The sequence below is a fragment of the Bos indicus genome, chromosome 9 (assembly GCF_029378745.1).
Source record: "Bos indicus isolate NIAB-ARS_2022 breed Sahiwal x Tharparkar chromosome 9, NIAB-ARS_B.indTharparkar_mat_pri_1.0, whole genome shotgun sequence".
Classification (NCBI taxonomy): domain Eukaryota; kingdom Metazoa; phylum Chordata; class Mammalia; order Artiodactyla; family Bovidae; genus Bos; species Bos indicus.
The window spans coordinates 67,956,355-67,977,224 of record NC_091768.1 but is presented as its reverse complement, the minus strand read 5'-3'; the positions used below and the strand labels follow the sequence as shown (position 1 = coordinate 67,977,224).

The 20,870-nt window shown below is 38.0% G+C and overlaps 1 protein-coding gene across 2 annotated transcripts in view; it reads left to right on the top strand.

Annotated features, from left to right (window-relative positions):
- The window catches only part of ARHGAP18 (Rho GTPase activating protein 18), a 132,980-nt gene extending 113,987 nt beyond the window's left edge, over window positions 1-18,993 (top strand). For both annotated transcript variants that reach the window (XM_070796144.1, XM_019967414.2), the window contains 3 exons: window positions 12,129-12,253; window positions 15,994-16,055; window positions 17,441-18,993. In XM_070796144.1, the coding sequence (XP_070652245.1) occupies window positions 12,129-12,253; window positions 15,994-16,055; window positions 17,441-17,532 (279 nt within the window). In that variant the 3' untranslated portion in view covers window positions 17,533-18,993. The remainder of the gene's footprint in view (window positions 1-12,128; window positions 12,254-15,993; window positions 16,056-17,440) is intronic.
- Window positions 18,994-20,870: the final 1,877 nt, after the last annotated feature.

Genomic DNA, 20,870 nt, shown 5'->3' with positions numbered 1-20,870 from the left:
TACATCAAAGAGTTTAAAATGTTTTATAGTATGACTTTCTACACACTTGCTAAGCTCTGGTACTGTTTATACGTTAAAGGCGTTAATAAGGGTAACTATGCTCATTAGTATTAATAATAAGTAGGGATAGTTACACAGGTCTTGGTCGCTCAGCCTGTGAGTTTGTTGATAAAGAACAAAGGAAAATAACAAGAAAGGAATGTCTCATCACACACTCACCCTCACTCACCCACGTGTACACACACAGATGACATGGAGATAGCAGTTGTCCACCAGTTGTAATGTTTAGTGGCTAAAGAGTCTCTTGTGTGAACCACTGATCTTTTCTTCACTTTTCTTATCTGTAAAATGGGGAAAAATAACTAACCCTGAAAAACAAATAGGTAAGTATTAGTGTTGTGCCTAAAATCCTCCCTGGACTTCAGTGAGTCTTCAAAGGGTCTTAATGGGGTCATAAGAATTTGGAAAGAGTTATGTTGGAACACATAAAATTAAAATATTTTTAAAAGGGATATCTAAATATTAGTAATCATAAACTTCTGTAAGAATATCTTAAGAACTGGGCTAAAATAATGAAATGTACATGAAAACACATTTAGAAGTGAGTTATGAAAGCTCTAACTTAAGAACATGAAAAGCAAGGGTTTCTATTGTTCTATTTATGGTGAAGACACCCTTCCACCACCAGCCCCACCATTGAGGTTCCTCAGTTACATGCTGACATCTTGTGGAATAATATGGAAATGCACTTATCAGCCTTTGTCTGATTTTCCTGCTTTGGCCTACTTAGGGATCCAGTAATCACACACAAAAATGTTTTTTCTCCTTTATTGATTTATAGCTCTCATTCTTAAAAAATAGCATTTTATTGACATTAAACTTTTTTGGGTAAATTTGTAGTATCTTAAAAATGTAAAATTTAATAAATGGGAGTTGTACATAGTGTGGTATTTTTTGAGAAATGATACAGGTTAGAAAGGATTTTTAAGATATCATTCTTATTTAACTTAGAATGCTTTGTTACTTCTAAGGACGTCATGACTACGTGAATTTTTTTTTTTTGTGGTCTTGCTTATTCACATTAATTTAGGTGACTTTATACTCTTGTTTTACTAATATTTAATGAGACAGTTACAATGTCATACTCTGAGGAACAGTTTAAGAAAACTGTTGTGCTGCACCTTTTTAATAAGTCTTTTAGACAGAAATTAAAATGTTAATTTTTTGGAGATGAAATATTTAAATGATTTGGTCATTTATAGAAAAATAGCATTGGATTTCTTTTAGTGTGAAGTGTGAAAGTGTTAGTCACTCAGTCATGTCCAACTCTTTGAGATCCCATGGATTATAGCCTGCCAGGCTCCTCTGTCCATGGAATTCTCCAGGCAAGAATACTGGAGTGGGTAACCGTTCCTTCTCCAGGAGATCTTCCCAACCCAGGGATCGAACCTGGGTCTCCTGCATTGTAGGCGGATTCTTTTCTGGCTGAGCCACCAGGGAACACCTTTGGGTTAAATAGATAAGAGCTGGTCTGGGAATTGTGTCTGTACTAGTTAAAAGCTATATTGTCAGTTTAAGGCATGGGATTAAGCCTGGATTTAACTCTCAGTTAAATCATGCATTAGCTGTCACTTAATCTTTGAGTTTTGATTTTGATTTTCTCTTTTGAGATTCAGCAATTCTTCTGACAAAATACTAGTAAATGCCTCCTTGGTGCCAAGTCCCCACTCCCTGTTAGGTCTTCATGGGGAGATGTGGCTGGTGCTCTCCCACAGAAAGCAAGGATGCAGGAGGGTGGAGCTCAGAGATGCTAGAACTGTGTGATGGAGCCTGACCAGAGGACTCTGGGCCACAAGCAGGAAGTGGACATCAGAGAGGCAGAGTGGTCATCCATGGGTGATCGTGGCCCACAGTGGAGGTCATTTAGCTTGTCATTTTAGTTGAAACAATTTCATCAATTGCCAGAATTTTTTTTTCAAGCTACTATCATTTTATTAAGGAGAAAAAATATTGGGCAACAATTACAGAACAACAAAGTACAAGATAATGTCAAGTACTGTGGTTATGTGGTGAGTCACCAATTAGTTTTCTACCTAAGTCCCATCAGTTGCCAGCATTTTAAAACATTTTAACCTTAAAGTCTGGACATCCATCTTAACTGGACATATTGGAAGTGGGAGTACCCTCACGTTTCCTTGCCCTAGGGGGAATCTGTTTCCGGCAGAGTAGCAATTGCCTGGATCTGAGTAGCAGCTATTCACTTGGGTGGAACATGTGTGTGTTGGTCACTCAGTCATGTTCGACTCTTTAAAACCCCATGGACTGGAGCCTGCCAGGCTCCTCTGTCCATGGAATTCTCCGGGCAAGAATACTGGAGTGAATAGCCATTCTCTTCTCCAGGGGATCTTCCCAACCCAGGGACCTAACCTGGGTCTTATGTATTGCAGGCAGATTCTTTACCATCTGAGACACCAGGAACACAGGCCATCTATGTTTCCATAAACTATCCCCCCTTGCCCACTCCAGATTTTTCGTGTTGGTTTGTGTTTCTTGACTCTCCACCCAAATCATTTGAATGAAACTGCCTGAGATGTTTTATTTGTTAAACAGTTCTTGGATGCGTGCCTGTTATGTGCCAGACACTGTTCTAGGCACTCAAAATACATTCTATGAACAAAACAGATAAAGCTTGCTGCTCTTATACAGCTTAAATTTTAAAATTAAAATAAAATTAATACATTATATAGTATGTTAGTATGTGGTTGCTGCTGCTGCTAAGTCACTTCAGTTGTGTCCAACTCTGTGTGACTCCATAGAGGGCAGCCCACCAGGCTCCCCCGTCCCTGGGATTCTCCAGGCAAGAACACTGGAGTGGGTTGCCATTTCCTTCTCCGATGCATGAAAGTGAAAAGTGAAATCGAAGTCGCTCAGTGGTGTCTGACTCTTCGCGACCCCATGGACTGCAGCCTACCAGACTCCTCCATCCATGGGATTTTCCAGGCAAGAGTACTGGAGTGGGGTGCCATTGCCTTCTCCGAGTATGTGGTTAAATGCACCTAAAATAATAATAAAAATAGTAGGGCAGAAAAAGAGGAATCGGGAGAGGGGAGTGTCTTGCAGTGTTAAGTTGGGTGGTCTGGGGATGATGTGCAGGAGGGCAGGGAACTAAGCTGGGTCTGTATTTTAGGCAGCACTTTCCAGGTGGAGGGAATAGATTGCACGAAAGCCTTAAGGCACTTGGGGACTGGCAAGAAGTGATTGTGATTGGAGTGGAGCCAGCAAGGAGGACAATGTATGTAATGAAGTCAGTGGGACAGTGGGACCAGATTATGCAGGGCCTTGTAGGCCATTGTTAGGAATCTGGGTTTGCCCTGGGTGAAGCACGATCATTTCAGGCTTTTGAAGAAAGGCTTGAAAATCTATATTTTAAAATGATCCCTTGGTCTGTTGTTTTGAAAACAGACTCTAGGAGAGTGAAGATAGAATAGGGAGACCTTCTAAGAGGTTCATGTCATAATCTGAGTGACAGACCAGGAGATTGAGGGGTGGTAAAATTCTGGATATTTTTTGAAGTTAGACCATTGGGATTTTTATTTAATTTTTTTTTTCTTTTTTTGGCCACACCATACATCATGCAGGACCTTAGTTCCTTAATCAAAGATCAAACCTATGTGCCTTGCCGTAGAAGCGCAGAGTCCTAACCACTGACTGCCAGGGAGTCCTGCCATTGGGATCTCTTGATGCTGAAATGAGTTGTAAAAAAAAAAAAAAGAAAGAAAAAAGTCCAGAATGATTCAGAAGTTTTTGGCCTAAGAAATTGAAGAATGGGATTGACACTTAGGGAAGATCACAATTTCAATTTAGGGTCTGTTGAGTAGAAGGTGCGTGTTGGATATCTAAGTGAGGATGACTGAAGGTGTTTGGAGGGAAAATTAAGTCATCCTGGCCAGTAAGGTGCATGGAGGGCAGGGACAGAAAGAAGGCGGAAATGGGGCTCCAGGGGGAACCAGGCTTCTATTGTGTATATGGTGGGGAACTGCTGAAAGTTGTGACCACCCCCCCAGGAGGTAACATGATTGTATTTGCATTTTAGAGCAGTTGTTATGCTTGGCAGGTGAAGGATATTGTGAGAAAAAGTTAGGTAGGAGATGTCAGCTAAGTTCATTGTTAATTGGAGTATATATAAATAAATTGGTCAAATCTCTCTGGAGAGCATGTGTCAAAATCCTCAAAATCATGCAAATAATTATGCTTAAGTTCATTGCCGTTTTCTTTGTATGGGTCAAAATTAGAAATAATCCAAAAGGAGACAGGTGGTCAGTTAAATATGTTATGGCATATCTATCTAATGAAATACCATGAAAGTGGAAAAGTGTGTATATGACATTGGAAGATATTTGTAATATGTTGAAGGAAGAAATTACAAATCAGTGAGTTGTTTATTGCTATATTTGTAAGGGATAATAATTATCCTTATTTTGAATGCTTATCAGAGGTCAGGTATGCTGCTAAACATGTTACCCACATTTTGTTTAGTATTTCTTGCAGTTTGCTACTGCTGTTTAGTTGGAGTTTACTCTTAAAATAGTCTCGTGTTTTTTTTTTTTTTTTTTTTTTACAGATCAGGAAAGTGAGGCTTAGCAATCGTAAATAATTTACTTAAGGTTATCTAGATAGGAAGTTGTGGAGCTGGAATTTGAAACCAAGTCTATAGGACTTTAAATCCAGGTCTCTTTACTGTTAGCCTGTCTCACCCACAGAGCACAGAAAAATTCTGAGAAGGATATATATATATATATATATATGTATGTATGTATATATGTATGTATCCCAAATCCTGGGCTTAGGTGTAGTAATAAAATGAACACGTTTTACTGCCATTATTACATATGTTTAATATATAGCTTTAAAAACAGGCTTGGGCTGAGCTAAGCCCCAGCTTTGGGAATGAAAAGAGTGTTGACTGTGAGCCTGTAAGACCCTTATCAGTGAGATGGTAAAACTGATTGGATGTGAGGAATGTAGAAGAAGAAGGAATCTAGAATGACTTGCTGATTTTACCTTGGGAGACTTTGTCATCAAGATAAAACATCCGACAAAAGGAAAAGATTTCGGGGTAGTCCGTTTTTGGCATTTGGGGTTGACATGCTTATGTAAAAGTTGTCTACATGGACCTGAAGCTCAGGGGGGTGGACAGAGCTGGAGGCATGCATTTGGGACCAACACAGAGACTGTACTTGAAGCCATAGAGTGATTCTTTTTACACAAGTGGGTACATAGGGTAAGAAATGAAAAAGAAAAAAAAAAAAGCAAAAATGCAAATATTTAAATAGTGGGCCATGGAAAAGGAACTGGTAGAAGAGGCCAGGAAGTAATAGGAAGGAACAGAAAGTTGAAGATTGTGTTGTAGCTGCCCTGGGGAGAAGAGTAGGGTAATGGAGTTTGGTCCTAGTACCAAATGCTACAGAGAGGTTGAGTAAAGTTGGATAAGAGATCCTCTGGATTTTGCATTTGCAAGGTTAGTTGTGATTTTTCCCCAATGAGAATTCATCAAGCTAATATTTTTTTTTAACGCCCTCTGAATGCTAACTGTATATAACAAGGTATTCCTGTTATTAAGACATGCTGGACTAGGTGGATTAATAGTTTAAACCAGAATGTAAGGGACACACTCAATCTATTTAACAAGCAATGTTTATAATGGCTGCAGCATAGTAATTGTTTGATACAAATGTGAATTTCCAAGTACTAATGAGACTTATCTATTAATTACAACAGGAGGAAACACTTCGTGAAAAATAATGTAATTATCAACCACTTGAAAAGAACCATTTTCTGATTACCTTCAACTTGAGTTAGGATTGATATCATACACACACACACAGAGACATGCACACGCACATATATATATAAACACGCTGCATCAAACACCAGAGGTCATATGTCTTGATATAGCCCTAGCTTTGCCATTAATGAGATGTTAATGGCAAATCACTTTCTCTCTCTCTGGGTCTCAATTTCTTCTATAAAATGAGAGTAAGAACAGCTTAATGGTGCTTAGCCAGAAGTATGCAGTAGGGGCCTCTGTAGGATTATTTTTTTTTTAAGTAAATAGCAAAAAATAATGACTAGGCCACTTCCTGGACCCTGTGAATCAGAATCTCTCAGCACAGGGCATACACATGTGTCTTGTATTAAAAACTGTCAGGGTAATTTTCCCCCATTTGGTGTACATGTGTTTGTGTGCATATAAATTTAATTTTATTATGGAATTTCTCTAACGTACACAAAAATAGAATAGTATGTGAACTTCCATAAACCTATTACCAACCATCAAACACATTTTTATATCTTGTTTCATCTTGTCTTCCACACCATTTTTCCTTTTAGTATTTTTAGGGAAATCATAGAGCTTTCATCATTTCACCTATAATTACCTCATTTTGCATCTCTGTTTAAAAAGGATCTTGGGCAGCTTTGATGAGCATTTGGTTATGAACTGCTGAATCACACAGGCTTCAAGTCCATTGTGGACTTAGATCTGTGTGATTTTTCTTCTATCAGTCCAGTATTCCTCTAAAAGTAAAAGGAAACTGCATTTATGAGAGAGCATGAGCAGAGAGCAGGGCTCTGTGAGGTTCTGTGAAATAAGGCAAGCTGCTCATTCCATCTGCCATCATTATAGAGGAAACAAACATTTTCTTCCCTGAGGTTGAATTTCAGTGTTAACTCAGGATGATCTGCTGGTCACACCCTTAATTAACAGTTGAGGAACTTGAGCTTTAGAGAGTTTACATGACTTGCTAAAAGTTCCAAAATGATCTTGTGACATTTTTGGGGTTTTGGACATGAAAAAGAAATCTGGTACTCTCATCTTCTGCCATTTCAGAAGAATCCTGGAGTTGGCAGCAGTGTGGTGTAGACTCTGGGTCATTTGTGGCTGAGGTTGTGTGTCTAGTCACAACTCTGTTTAGAATCCCATCTGTGGTTTCTCGTAACAGCTCAGACCCAGAGCATTGTCACAGGTATTGTTTCAAGCATCTGCTTTGGGTCTAGAAATAGTGTCTGGCTCTACTTGGGGACACATATGGAAAATCAAATCACAATATCAAGCATAAAATCTTATTTCTTTCAGATGTTCTCTAATTTTTTATAGTGCCTAAAAAATACCATATTAAAAGTAAAAAATATCAGAATTTATTTCATTGTCAATTAAGTGCTTATTAATGATAAAACTTATTTCAGACCTTTAAAATTCTCTGTGTCTGTAAGGTGGATAAAAGTTTAAGCATTTGGGTTACAAAAGCACAATTAAAATCAAACAGTTCAAGATAACAGAGAATGATTTTTGTATCTCCACCTCCAAACAAACTAAAGTGATGAACATGCCATTTTAGTTGAAGATACCCTGCTAAAATGTCCTTGTTAAATTTTCCAAAATACGTATTATATTTGGCTTTTTTTTTGAGAAAGCTGTATTTCCAGTTTGCCCCTTTGAAGACAGAGGTGTGGTTTTTTGTTTGTTTGTTTGTTTGTTTGTTTTGGGTGGGGGGTAGTATTAAAAGATGTCAGCTTTACATTTAAGTTATCTTTTAATTTAAAAAAGGAAATCAAAGTTTCTTCTAAGGGTCTGACATTAAATTTCTAATCTCTAGGGTATAAAAATATAAGCAACAGAGTATTTGTCTGCACCTTTTGAAAAAAATGATAAAATCATTGTTTATTTTATCAAATAGTAAGAAATAAGATCCTGTTTTTAAAAATATACTTGACTTCAATATGTAGAACATGTGAGGACCATATGAGATTATTTTCTCTATTTTAACAGTCTTTGCATACGTAAGAAATTAACTAGCATTTTGTAAGTTGTGAAATCCTTTGTGACTAATTTTTAATCACGTTAGTCAAATAATGCTCTTTCCCAGTCTTTTTGTACATTATAAAACTTCAGCTCACAAGCACACCAAAAGAATTCTAAGAAGTAAGAGACAGAGTCAGCTGCTGCTGCTGCTAAGTCGCTTGAGTCATGTCCAACTCTGTGCCACCCCAGAGACAGCAGCCCACCAGGCTCCCCTGTCCCTGGGATTCTTCAGGCAATAACACTGGAGTGGGTTGCCATTTCCTTCTCCAATGCAGGAAAGTGAAAAGTGAAAGTGAAGTCGCTCAGTCTTGTCGGACTCTTCGCGACCCAGTGGACTGCAGCCTACCAGGCTCCTCTGTCCATGGGATTCTCTAGGCAAGAGTACTGGAGTGGGTTGCCATTGCCTTCTCCAGTCAACAGGCATGTTGTGTCTATTCAAAGCTTGGCAGCTCAGTGTAATTAGTGTACTAACATCATTAGTATTTGACACACCATGATTTTGGAGCTTGATAGTAATTGTCATACACTATTTAAATGAGAACTTTGACATCGTTTACTGTTTGTCATCTTTAGTACATACCATTTTTCTATCCTTGTCAAGATACCAGGGAAAACTTTCCAGAAACAACTTTCAAATGCTTCATCTTTAACTATGACATGTATCAGTTAAGCTAATTTTTCCTCCAACAGTAAAGAGCAGAATAGATTCAAATTGAGTGAGGCTCACAGTCTTTTTATTGTAGTGTAGTGAGAATTTGGATGAGATGTATTACCATGGAAATAAACACTCTTTGAGAATTCCCTCTCTCTTCCTCCCCATGAACACACACACATACACACACACACACACAGAGGGAAAGTGTAGGAAATCTTTAATTTCATAGCCGTAAGCAACCTAAACACAAGCTGCTTCCCATATACTGGCAAAAGCCAAAAGTACAGCAATTACCTGACTTTTCACATACACTTGAGAACTCTCAAGTGCCTTCAGATGCTGGTACCTGGGCCTCTTCCTTCTAAACTAACAATCAAAGAGAGTCTGGATGCCCATGAGAGGTGCGGTGCTGTCTATTGGGTACAACTCCTCACACCATCCTGATCTCACTGTTGTGTTTTGCAAGAAAGCTTGGCCATACTCTCCACAGTATGATCCCCGAACTCATTTGGGAAGTGTAGCCATGGTCCTATTATTAGGGGTCTTCAGCTGTTCATGAGATGCCTTGGGGGGAAAGTGACTGCATCCTCTGTTCTCTTTCCCTCCCTGTCTTTTCTCAGTAGCAAGGGGAATAGTAATATCATATGGTAGATAGAGGCAACTTAACTTTTTTATTTTAGACAATATTCCTAAGACTATGTTTTGCTATTAAGGAAAGTGCTCATTGCTATAGTTTTATTCTGGAGAAATTTTACTTTTATTAGCATATGATTTTGAGTGAGACTTTTTCTATACTATGTGCATGTAGGATCTTAATTCCCTGACATGGGATCAAACCCATGCTCCCTGAATTGAGAGCATAGAGTTTTAAGCACTGGCCCCACAAGGGAAGTCCCTAGTGAAAAATATTTTTGAGTGACTCATTTAATCAATAAACATTGAAAGATGGCTACAGATGTGACTCAGATATGTGGCATGTTACTAGAATGCAAGTGTCATAAATTAGGATCTCCATTATAAAAGAGATTCAGTGGGAATTTCAATGGAAAGAGGAATTTCCTTTTGATTCTGTGAAGTCAGAAACCATCTATGGAGTGTTCCACGGGGTTTGAGGTATGTGAGCTTGGCCTTGAAAAATGGATGGATACCAGGGAATATTTCAGAAGGGGAGGAAAATGTACATAAATACAGGAAAGCGTGGGTATTTTCAGCAAATTTTGACTGTCATTTTTTTTATCCAAAGAATGGAATGTGCCACAAGGAATAGTGGGGAGAGGCAGGGAGCAGAGGAAGGTTGCTATATGCCTGAACTCTCTATAGCAGATTTATTATTTTTCTGGGTCATTTTGATTTTATAACTCATTTATTGTAGGACCTTCTATATTTAAAAACTTAATCATATCATCTTACTTCACTTTAAATGTCAGTATAGGTTTTCCTGCCCTTTTTGATAATCTAGGATTGTAGAAGATATAATTATGGAAATAATTTCTATGACTATGACTTTCACCAAAGAAACCCTCTTTGTCAGGATAGTTGACACTATGACTTTAGCAGAATTTCCTAACTTTTAAATCAGGGTAAACTGGATGCTGATCTGCAAACCTGAACCTGCTATTTAAGACCCTCCTATAGTATGGTAATAATAGACTAACAGAAACCAAAATACCAATATTTTTTTCACTGAGTAGACAAGGTAGATTGGATTTTATGAACACAGACTCAGTACTGTTGCTATTACAATTATCACTCCAACATTCAAGTTATCAGGCCAAGCTTATTGTTTGTCACGTCCTATGAGGAAACAGCTGAGGCCAGGCCAGCAGGCAGAATCACCATAGCAGGATAGAAGCTAGAGATGAACCCCAAGGGCGAAGTGCATATAGCATAATCCTTGAGTTACAAGGTGCTTCATTGATTGAATAACTGCTTTGGAAAAGGATGACAACAGTAGCACATGAAATGCCCAGTCATTGTAAGAACCTGCTCATTTTCCAAAATATTACAGATGAAAATATGTCTTAGAATCAAGGAAAACGGCAAATTAGCCTTGTAAGTTAGAGGTGAGGTGGAGGTCAGAGACTAGGCTAAACTACAAGCCTCAGAAGCTGGAAGTCAAGAGACCAAGGCAAGGGTCCAGGCTGGATGGGAGAAATTGAGCAGGAGTTGAGGGGTCAGGGCACAGGCTAGGATCAGGGATGCATTGAGCACAGTATCCCCAGGGAGAGGACTCAGGCCAGGGTGCTAGGAATGCAGTCCATCCCCAGCTGGATGGCCAGTGGGCAGCCCCACGTGATTTGTCTTTGTGTGGCTTGGAGGGGCATGCCCCCTATAGGGCTTCACTGAGCGGTCAGATGAGGGCGCAGGCTGTCTCTACAGGTGAAGTAGGTGTTTGGGATTCGTCTGGGGGAACAATACCATTGTCGTCATACACAGCCCTTTGCTCCTTTGATAGTCCTGTGCAGTATCACTTTTCTTTACTTTTCCCATACTACATTTCAGATGTCACTGAGAAGCAATCTTATATCTTTTGAGGACACCTATTTTTTTTATGCAACCTAATCTAAAAATGATCTTATTTTTGTTACATGTTGAAAAGCATCACATTAATTCCATGTATGGTATATTTATACTTTATTAAAAAAAATTCAACACCATATACATTAAAAAATGATGCTGTGAGCACAAAATTATTATGCACCAAAGGACTTGTGTCTTATTTCTTTACTGGCTAAGTAAATAAATTTGCTAAACATCAGTAGTACAGTGCGGTACTCAGTAGATGCTTAGTACATTCTGGTTGAATTAAACAGGGTATTTGTAGTGTTTAAAGCGTTATGTTTAAACATAATTTGTGCATGCTGTCTGGTCTAAGGTCTGTTCAAGAGCATATGGTTATAAATAATAAGTTAGTATTTATTTTAGCAGAACCATTAGGACTTAATTAAGTCTAATATTTTGAATGCCATAGTTGATGTTTTGATATTATAATCCTCAAAATCTTTCTTTGATAGCCTCCCAAATACATAAAATGTTCTTAACATCTGTGGGCACAGGATTTAGAATGAGTCATCTCAGGTTCAAAGTGTGCAGTCCCAGTGTGTGCTTATCAACCAAGTGAGGTACTGACACAATACAAATGTATTGGAAAAGTATGCTTCATTTATTTTAATACTCTCAGGGACAAAATTTTTGTGAAGTTTTGTGAATGTGCAGGAAGATTTTTTTTTTTTAATGCATACATTGCAATAGCCCGCAAAGTAACTTCATTCTGATTCAATTTCATAAATTGCTACATGAAGAAGCACCCTCCAGTAGATAATACTCAGAAATCAGCACTTAATATGGCAGTAATGGTTATTGCTGTCATTCTTTACATCTTTAAAAATAATTAAGCATTACTGCACAGGCATTATAAAGTTCCCCTATCACCATTAAGAGGATATTTGAGGTTTGATGTAATTTAGTAAATTACATTATACAGTAGTTAAGGTTTTTATGTAGTGAAGTAAAATGCATAGTAGTTAAGCACACTTACCGTATAATGCATTGTACAGAGTTACACGTTCCAGCTGCTGCCAGCTTTGTTCCAGTGTCATGATTGCTTTGCAGGCTGACGTTCCTCAGGGAGTGATTCGAGTACAAGCTCCCCATCTTTCGAAAGTTTCCATGGCAATACAGCTAACTGAAGAACTCAAAGCCAGTGATGTACTTGCCAGATTTCTCAGCCAAGAAAGGTAGAGGCCTGTTTTGTTTTAATTATTGCATGGTATCACTCACTTGCTCTCTCTCCCTCCCCGCTTTTTTTCTTTTTTTTCTAAACGATGGCTGGTGTGAAGGACTTAAAATGTTAGCAGAAGAGAAAAGGAGACCTAAAAATAATACTGTTGGAATGAGTCGAGTTCATCGCGTGTAGTTTGTGTTCAAGTTGAGCCTGTTGCAGGCAGGCGGTCTGAGCATTCCTTCGCTCTGTCTGCAGTGGACTTGGCACATGACACTACTCAGTATTCTTTCCAGAATATGGTGATTGGAGGTTAATTACTATGTGTAGTCTGTTAGGAAAATCACTAATTAGGATACAGTGGGATTAAAACAAAAGATACAACTTTTTCAATGAAATATAATGAATACAAAGAAACGCTTAAATTTTAAGACAGAAGGTATAAAGAATTCAGAGGGAACAGATGGCCAAAGGAGTTCTGAAGTCACAGGTCAAAGCACACCCTCCTCAGTAGAGACCACCACGTCTTCCCCTCTGTTATGGGGCTGATGAGGCAGGAGGAGTCTTTTGAAAGCCATTGGCATCCCTTTTAAGCTGGAGAATAATTGCTTTACAATGTTGTATTGGTTTCTACCATACAACAAACAATGTGAATCAGCCGTAAGTATACATATGTCCCCTCCCTCTTGAACCTCCCTCACACCTTCCCAATACATACTTTTTGAGACATGTTTGAGATATCTTTTCTTGAATTTTGGAGGTTCAAACAGGGTATGGATATTTCAGTGTTCAAATTCTTATTTTTAGCTAAAATTATATTTTAATGCTTTCCTTTCTCATTTCCACTTATTGAAATAAATAAATCTAACTTTTTTTTTTAAAGTCAGAGACCTCAGAGGCATTAGCTGTTTAGCTTCTTTATATTGATTTCATCTCTGATAGAATTTAATCTCTTCATTCTTTCATTCAAGTTTTCTGTCAAAATTTCTCCAGTTTTAATACAGAACTGCATGTATTTAATATGTCTCTGCTCTGTCTATGGCCCTCTGCTAGATGTTGAAAAGGGTATAAAAAATATCTTAAAGTGTCTTCCCTTGTGGTTTGTAAATTGGAAGAAGACATGAGCCTGTGTAGTTAACAGATGGTGATGAAATAAAAGAGAGGCTTATTGGTAATTCTGGGCTTAAACTTCCCTCTCAACCACACTCTGAGGGAAGTACTATCATTACCTCCATTTTACTGATAAGGAAACTTGAGACTTTCAAGGTCACTTGTCACCTGGGTGGTGGAGCTGAATTCTAAATCTGGGGTTTGTCCGCAAAGGAAGTCCTTTAACCCCTCTCTTTATTGACTCGGGGACCAAGAGATCATCATGGATCTGGGGACCACTGATGTAGAGTCTGGGAGTAGATGGACTTTGAGGGGATTAATTCCTGGACCAGTTGGAATTGGGGGGGGGCGGGGGGAATTAGGTTCTGGGAGCAGTTGGAGTTTCTTGGATGTCTTTGCTCCCTAAAAGGTCTCTCTGCCTCGAGGAAATCAATCCACTTCCTCTCTATTCCCTGAGCTGACCAAGTAGATGCCATTCTTCCCATTGGGAATGGCTTCCCATCCTCTCCCAAAGTGTGTACCTGAAGATCTGGCCAGACTTCAGATATAAGCAGCTCTTCCAGGCTAGACATAGTTTAATTTATGCAGTGTTTAGTTGCAGGACCCAGATGCTCAATTTAATCTGCAGTTGTGCTCCTCTGCTTGTAGGTAATATAAGGTGTGACTGAAGTTGTATGATACACTCCACTGTGACTTTTATAGTTAGGGTAGAGTAGGATAATGGTAGACATATTCTTATAAGAAAGTACCAGTTTTGTGACAGTTGTCCTTTGTCTATTTGGATTTACTGCTTGTGGTGCTTTTATTAAGCAAACATGTGCTACCCACTAAAGCAGAATCCTTTCTTCTACCACCCCTTCTCTCCCCTCCTGCTCCACCCAAAGAGAGGTCTAGCAAACTTCATAGTCCATTTGCCTTTTCTCCTCCCAGTGCTCAGCCCTTTCTTTTATGCTTGGGGATGCTTGAACCAGATAATACGGATCCAAATACTAGATTTTCCTGTTTTATGTTAGGCTAGTTTTTATCATCTCTGTAAGTCTCAGGCTCTTCATTGTAAAAGTGGACCCACGTTATAGCCGTGTGATAATTAAATAGGAAAATGACCAGGAAGTACATAGTATTATCTGTCTGGGCCATCTAATAAGTGATGTTTTCAATAAATACTTATATGTATCTTTTCTTCCGTGACTTTGCTCTCCTTCTTTGCCTTCCACTTGTACAGAGACAGTGGGAAACCCCACTTCCCTCCATCCTTTTCCTCCCCTGGTTTCTCTACTGAAGCCAAGAACACACAAATGACATAAAATAAATGTGCAATAAATTATACATTCATTCGCCAGTCTTTGGTAATAGCTGTTGCCTTTTCTTTAGTTATGGATTTGTTGATTAGTGTTAAGTGAAAGGTAATGTATACCAGAAAATCTAGTTTAGGTTTCTTTAAAGTAAAATAAGAATATAAATATTGGAGAGGCAATCTGAGAACAATAACCTGACTAGATTTTTTTCCGTCTCCCAAAACATTCCATTTGGTTTTCGTAAAAATAATGGCTCTCATTATAGTTTATCAGGTTATATGCTGTATTAAAAATGAAAATGTAATTATTAAATTATTTAATTTCAAAAATAAGCATACCCCAGTTTGGAAGCAAAGTGAGTTGTCTCTTGGTCAGGATATGGCTCAACAGGGAGGATGGTAAGCGCGAGAACTCCCATAGCCCTGAGTGGTCAGGGTGCTGTGGACAGCAGAGTAGATGGAGCTGGGTAACTCGAGGGGCCACTGAATGGTTGATTAGGAGAGCTTCTGCTGTATCACATCTTTCTGCTGGTTTGGGTAAAAGTCAGCCTTGGTTTTCTCTTGTCAGTTCCGGGGAGTTTGTCCTCAGGTCCTCTGTCAGTGGTTCGCAAACCCTTCTGTGCATCAGAGTCTACCAGAGAGTACTTAAAAACCAGATTCTAGGGCTTGACCTAGGCATATTAAATCAGATTTTTGGCAAGTTTCCCAGATAATAGAGATGTTTGTAAAGCACTTTATTTTGCCACTGTTAAACCTAATGTTCTGGAGACTTTACTCTTCGAAGAGAGTAAACCTGTAGATGCATTCTACTTGTAAAGTCATCGTAATGAGTGTTTGGTTCTATTTTGAGAGCATTTACCTCCCATATTGGGACAGTTAGCACAGGGAGGCTTATGAACTGCGCTATATTCTTTATATTCATCTTGTACACTATTAGAGTGATCAGCACAGCAAACCTGTGAGAAATACTATTGAATAAATGCAATGTGCAAACATTTCTTCTTAGAGTTTCATGAGGACCTTTTTGGCCCCTATGCAAAATAGATGACCATATTAATAATTTTATGGACAGCTAAAATGTTACTTTTCTTTTTAACTTTACAAATTTAGGTACTGATTTATTATTTCACCTTTGGATGTACGATTCCATTTGTTTATTTTAATTTACAGGTGTGACATTTTTATTACTGTTCAACACATTTAACAGATGGGAAAATACAAACGTGTAGATAATTACAGTATGTCTAAGTTATGAATTTTCCATACAAGCTAGAATTCCCCAAGCACATTAAAGTGATTTACTTGCAAGCTGTCTGATGATGCAACTAATCAGTTTGTTTTCTCCCTGCTAGTGGAGTTGCCCAGACTCTCAAGAATGGGGAAGTTTTTTTGTATGAAATTGGAGGAAATATTGGTAAGCACATTTTTTTTTTAATCTTTTATTCCATAGGCTTATTTGACATTGCCAGTGGTGGTTTTTTATATCTTTGGGAGAGAAAAGGAAATTTGAAGTAAAATATAACACTCTGTAGACAGTTGATGAGTACTATAGTTGATGAGATTTTTTTTTTTTTTTTTTTTAATGGTCTGGCCTTTCTGTTCTGGCTCTTTTAGAGCTCCTTCTATGTGGACCTTGAGCCAAAGGCAAGTTCCCTAAAATAGAAATAACTTCTAAAATGGTTAATGAATTTTTTCAAAACCTCTTTCTTTTTTATATGCTGATAGGTAGTAGTAGTGAAAGTCACTCAGTCATGTCCAACTCTTATGACCCCATGGACTGTAGCCCGCCACGTTCCTCTCTCCATGGAATTCTCCAGGCAAGAACACTGGAGTGGGTTGCCATTTCCTTCTCCAGGGGATCTTCCTGACCCAGGAATCGAACCCAAGTCTCCTGCATTGCAGGCAGGTTCTTTACCAACTGAGCTATGAGGGAAGCCCCTTTATATACTGAAAGCACATCTTAATAAAGGGAGTGAGCTTATTTAAGACCGAGTTGATACTTTTATTATGGTATAGTATTGGGTATTTTTTAGTGAATGCAGAAGTTATTTTGCCATTGTTGATTGCCTGCTACATAAAACACATATGTATACATACATACATTGGTACCTTATAAAATAGAAATAGGATAAATGGATTAGTTTTGACCATGTCTCATATTTTATTTGCCCACTTATAACTATCAATGGGTTGTACTCATCTTCTTATTAAAATTTAAAGTAAACCTTCCTTCTTTTTTTGATCCTTAAAATGGTAAGAGTAAAATTGTCAACAAATAAATTCAAAATAGTCATTGAAAATACCTTATGATAAGTTTTGTAGAATTCTTTTCTAGGACTTAAAAATTTTAGTAAATATTGAAACCTGAATTTAAGAATATCAAGTTTCCTTCAAAAATTTAAATAAGTCACAATTCCACTAGAAATCTGGATTGTTAACTCTGTTAATCAAGTATTGGTATATTTATTTTATTGTGCATTTTGCTATTAGATATTGGGAATTAAGCATGGTTTCTTACTTAATAAAGGCAAATAAACTTTTAAGGAACCATTTAAAAGCCCATCACAGACAGTATTTTCAACTTCCTAACTTCATTTGAAAACCTGTGCATTTGGAGAAGGACTACTCAATTAATTTTTCCATTATTGGCCCAAGCCTTATAATATTATGGGAGGTGGGAAAAAATGATACCTATTTCAAAGTGTAAGACTCCAGAGTTAAACCACAAAGCTTAAATTTAAAATTGCCTCTCTATCTCCCCAGTCACTGTATCACACTGATGTAACATCTCTTTCCTAGGGGAACGCTGCCTCGATGACAACACTTACATGAAGGACTTATATCAACTCAACCCCAATGCTGAGTGGGTTATAAAGTCAAAGCCATCATAGAAGATTTATGCTGAAGATAGCCAGCCATAAGGACTCCCTTAATCATACTTGCTGGGTCAAGAGTGTAAATAAAATAAATGGTGGGACTCTTATTATTCACATATACCCTATTCTTGAATAGTGACACACTGAGCCTTAAAAAGTTCTAGATTTGTGCTGCTGCCAGATTATGTTAATTATTATTATTCATATTAGAAAACATCTCTGGAGTGAGAAGAAAGGAGCTAAATTAGCTTGTAGGCTATTTTCATCCACTCCGTGGAATGTGTCCAGATGCGACATCCCTTTTTAATATGAAAATATACTCTCTTCCCCCTCTTTTTCTGTTCTAAAATGATGTATACAGTAATAATGTGCATTTTCACCTTTCTCTCCTCCTGACACCTGCCTTCCCCCAGATGGGTTTGTTTTTCAGCTGGAAAGGTAACCAGGATCAGGTATGGCAAGATGTGAAGACAGTACCTCTGGAAATAGACTGAGTTCAGCAATATTTCTGTCTCTGTCGTACATTAATATTCATCTCTTTGAGTCATTTGTTCAGACAGTGGCCTCCCACTTCTTAGTGCTGTATCACACGAAGAGACTTGCATTTTGTTTCAGTTCAGCTCACGTATGTGCTCAGAACTGTATCTACTATCAAGAAAACAGACCTGTCAGAAACTGCCAATTCTTACTGCACTGTTTAAGACTTATGTATTCAGAATAAATAAAATATATCCATGTGGAATAACTGGATTATGGATAATGAGAGAGTGGAAGATCACTTCGTGTAAGCTGTAGTCTCCTAAATGAAATTTAAAAAGTCATATAGCTGGCTTTACCTATTGTCGTATTAGCAGTACAAATACTGTAACTGGCTTTACCTGTTGTCATATTAGCAGTACAAATACGTGCAATAGTGTGATCCAGTCATTGAGAATGTATTCTGCTGAAAGAGGGATCTTCTTTTTTTTTTTTTTACTTATAAATGAGTCGCAGGAAGAATTATTCTTCTGAGTATGACACCATCATATGAACAAGCTTTTGTTTGTGTACTTATTTTAATCAGAGCAAATTTACTAAAATGCTGTGGAAAGACCATTCCCAGAAATTTTCATGCACAAACCATTATAATAAGAGATGAGCCTCCATACTGTAAACAAGAGGAATGAAGTGAGAGAGAAATGTTCCATATTTTATACGTTTAGAGTGTAGTGAATAAAAGTGATGTACATGAATGTTGTACAAACTGTGTTTATGATACTTTTCAGTAGGACTTTAGGATAGGAAACATTGCACATTCTCAGAAGCTCTTGATGTCACTCTAATTAGGAGGGGAAAATGCTGCTAATGAGAACAGTCAGAAATTTTTAATTAAGAGCAGCCTGTGGATATGATCACTTAAATACCTTTGTGATGATTTGTGCCATTGCTTTTTTATTTAAAAATTTTTTTTATAATTAAATACATTTTTCTAAATTATCTTTTCTTGGAATTTATTACATTTAACCTGATGTGTTCATGAGTATAATAATGGGCTATTCTTGTTTTTGTTAAAAGCCACTTCTACTCTTTTATTTCTCCTATTTACTGCTCCTGTGTTGTTTTTAAAGTGGGAAGACACATGGAAGGTATAAACTTGCTTCCTTCCTTAGGTTTTTCCTTAGGAAATTTCTATTCTTTCAGTTCAGTTCAGTCGCTCAGTCGTGTCCAACTCTTTGCGACCCCATGAATCACAGCACACCAGGCCTCCCTGTCCGTCACCAACTCCCGGAGTTCATCCAAACTCATGTCCATCGAGTTGGTGATGCCATCCAGCCATCTCATCCTCTGTCGTCCCCTTCTCCTGCCTGCAATCCCTCCCAGCATGAGGGTCTTTTCTAATGAGTCAACTCTTCGCATGAGGTGGCCAAAGTATTGGAGTTTCAGCTTCAGTATCAGTCCTTCCAATGAACACCCAGGACTGATCTCTTTTAGGGTGGACTGATTGAATCTCCTTGCAGTCCAAGGGACTCTCAAGAGTCTTCTCCAACACCACAGTTCAAAAGCATCAATTCTTCGGTGCTCAGCTTTCTTCACAGTCCAACTCTCACATCCATACATGACCACAGGAAAAACCATAGCCTTGACTAGACGGACTTTTAGGGTTTTTCAAAACACGTTGTATTATTCTCTTTCTGATTTTTGACAGTGTAAACCCATACAGCGTATTAAAAAGCAAAGACATCACTTTGTTGACAAAGATTCTTACAATCAAAGCTATCGTTTTTCCAGTAATCACGTACGGATGTGGGAGTTGGTCCATAAGAAGACTGAGTGTCACAGAATTGATGCTGTTGAACTGTGGTGCTGAAGGAGACTCTTGAGAGTCCATTGGACTGCAAGATCAAACCAGTCAGTCCTAAAGGAAATCAACCCTGAATATTCATTGGAAGGGCTGATGTGGAAGCTGAAGCTCCAATACTTTGGCTACTTGATGCAAAGAGCTGATTCATTGGAAAAGACCCTGATGCTGGGAAAGATTGAAGGCAAAAGGAGAAGTGAGTAGCAGAGAATGAGATAGTTAGATAGCTTCACTGACTCAGTGGACATGAATTTGAGCAAATTCCAGGAGATAGTGGCGGACAAGGTAGCAGAGCCTGGTATGATATAGTCCATGAGGTTGCAAAAGAGTCAGATATGACTTAGCAACTGAACACCACCACCAACAAATATTAATTTCTCAGTGAAGTGTTTATTAACCTTTTTGTTTAATGAAGACAATATAAAAGGAAAATCAAGTGCTTAGAATGTAAGTTAGAAGTGAATAGATGATTTAAATAAATGGCTTCCTAGAGCATATGTCAGCCAATCATCATCACAAATACTACTCATGGCAGGAGACAGAAGAGGCTTTTGATAATGAAGAAGTACCAGCTATTGGCAAATAAACATGAAAATGCCATTTTATTTCTTGAGCCCTTCTTAGAATTCATGACCTGTGTTCACTGACACTGAACAGTACTGCATTTAAGTAACCAAGAAGATGTCTATCTACCCTTATAAAGAGGAGAAACTTTATAATGTATAGCCTCAGGGACTTCCCTTGTGGTCTAGTGGTTAAGACTTTGCACTTCCAGTGCAGAGGTCACAGTTTCAATCCCTGGCCAGGGAACTAAGACCTCCCCCCTCCAAAAAATAAGTATAGTGTATAACCTCAAATATAACTGCTCTGGCATTATCTCAAATGCTTTTTCTGTAATATTTTTCTAGTGAATTTTAAATCTCAAGTTAGGTTTTCTTTTTTTTTTTTTAAGTCTTTCTTGAATTTGTTACAATATTTCTTCTGTTTTATGTGTTGGTTTTTTGGCCCTGAGGCA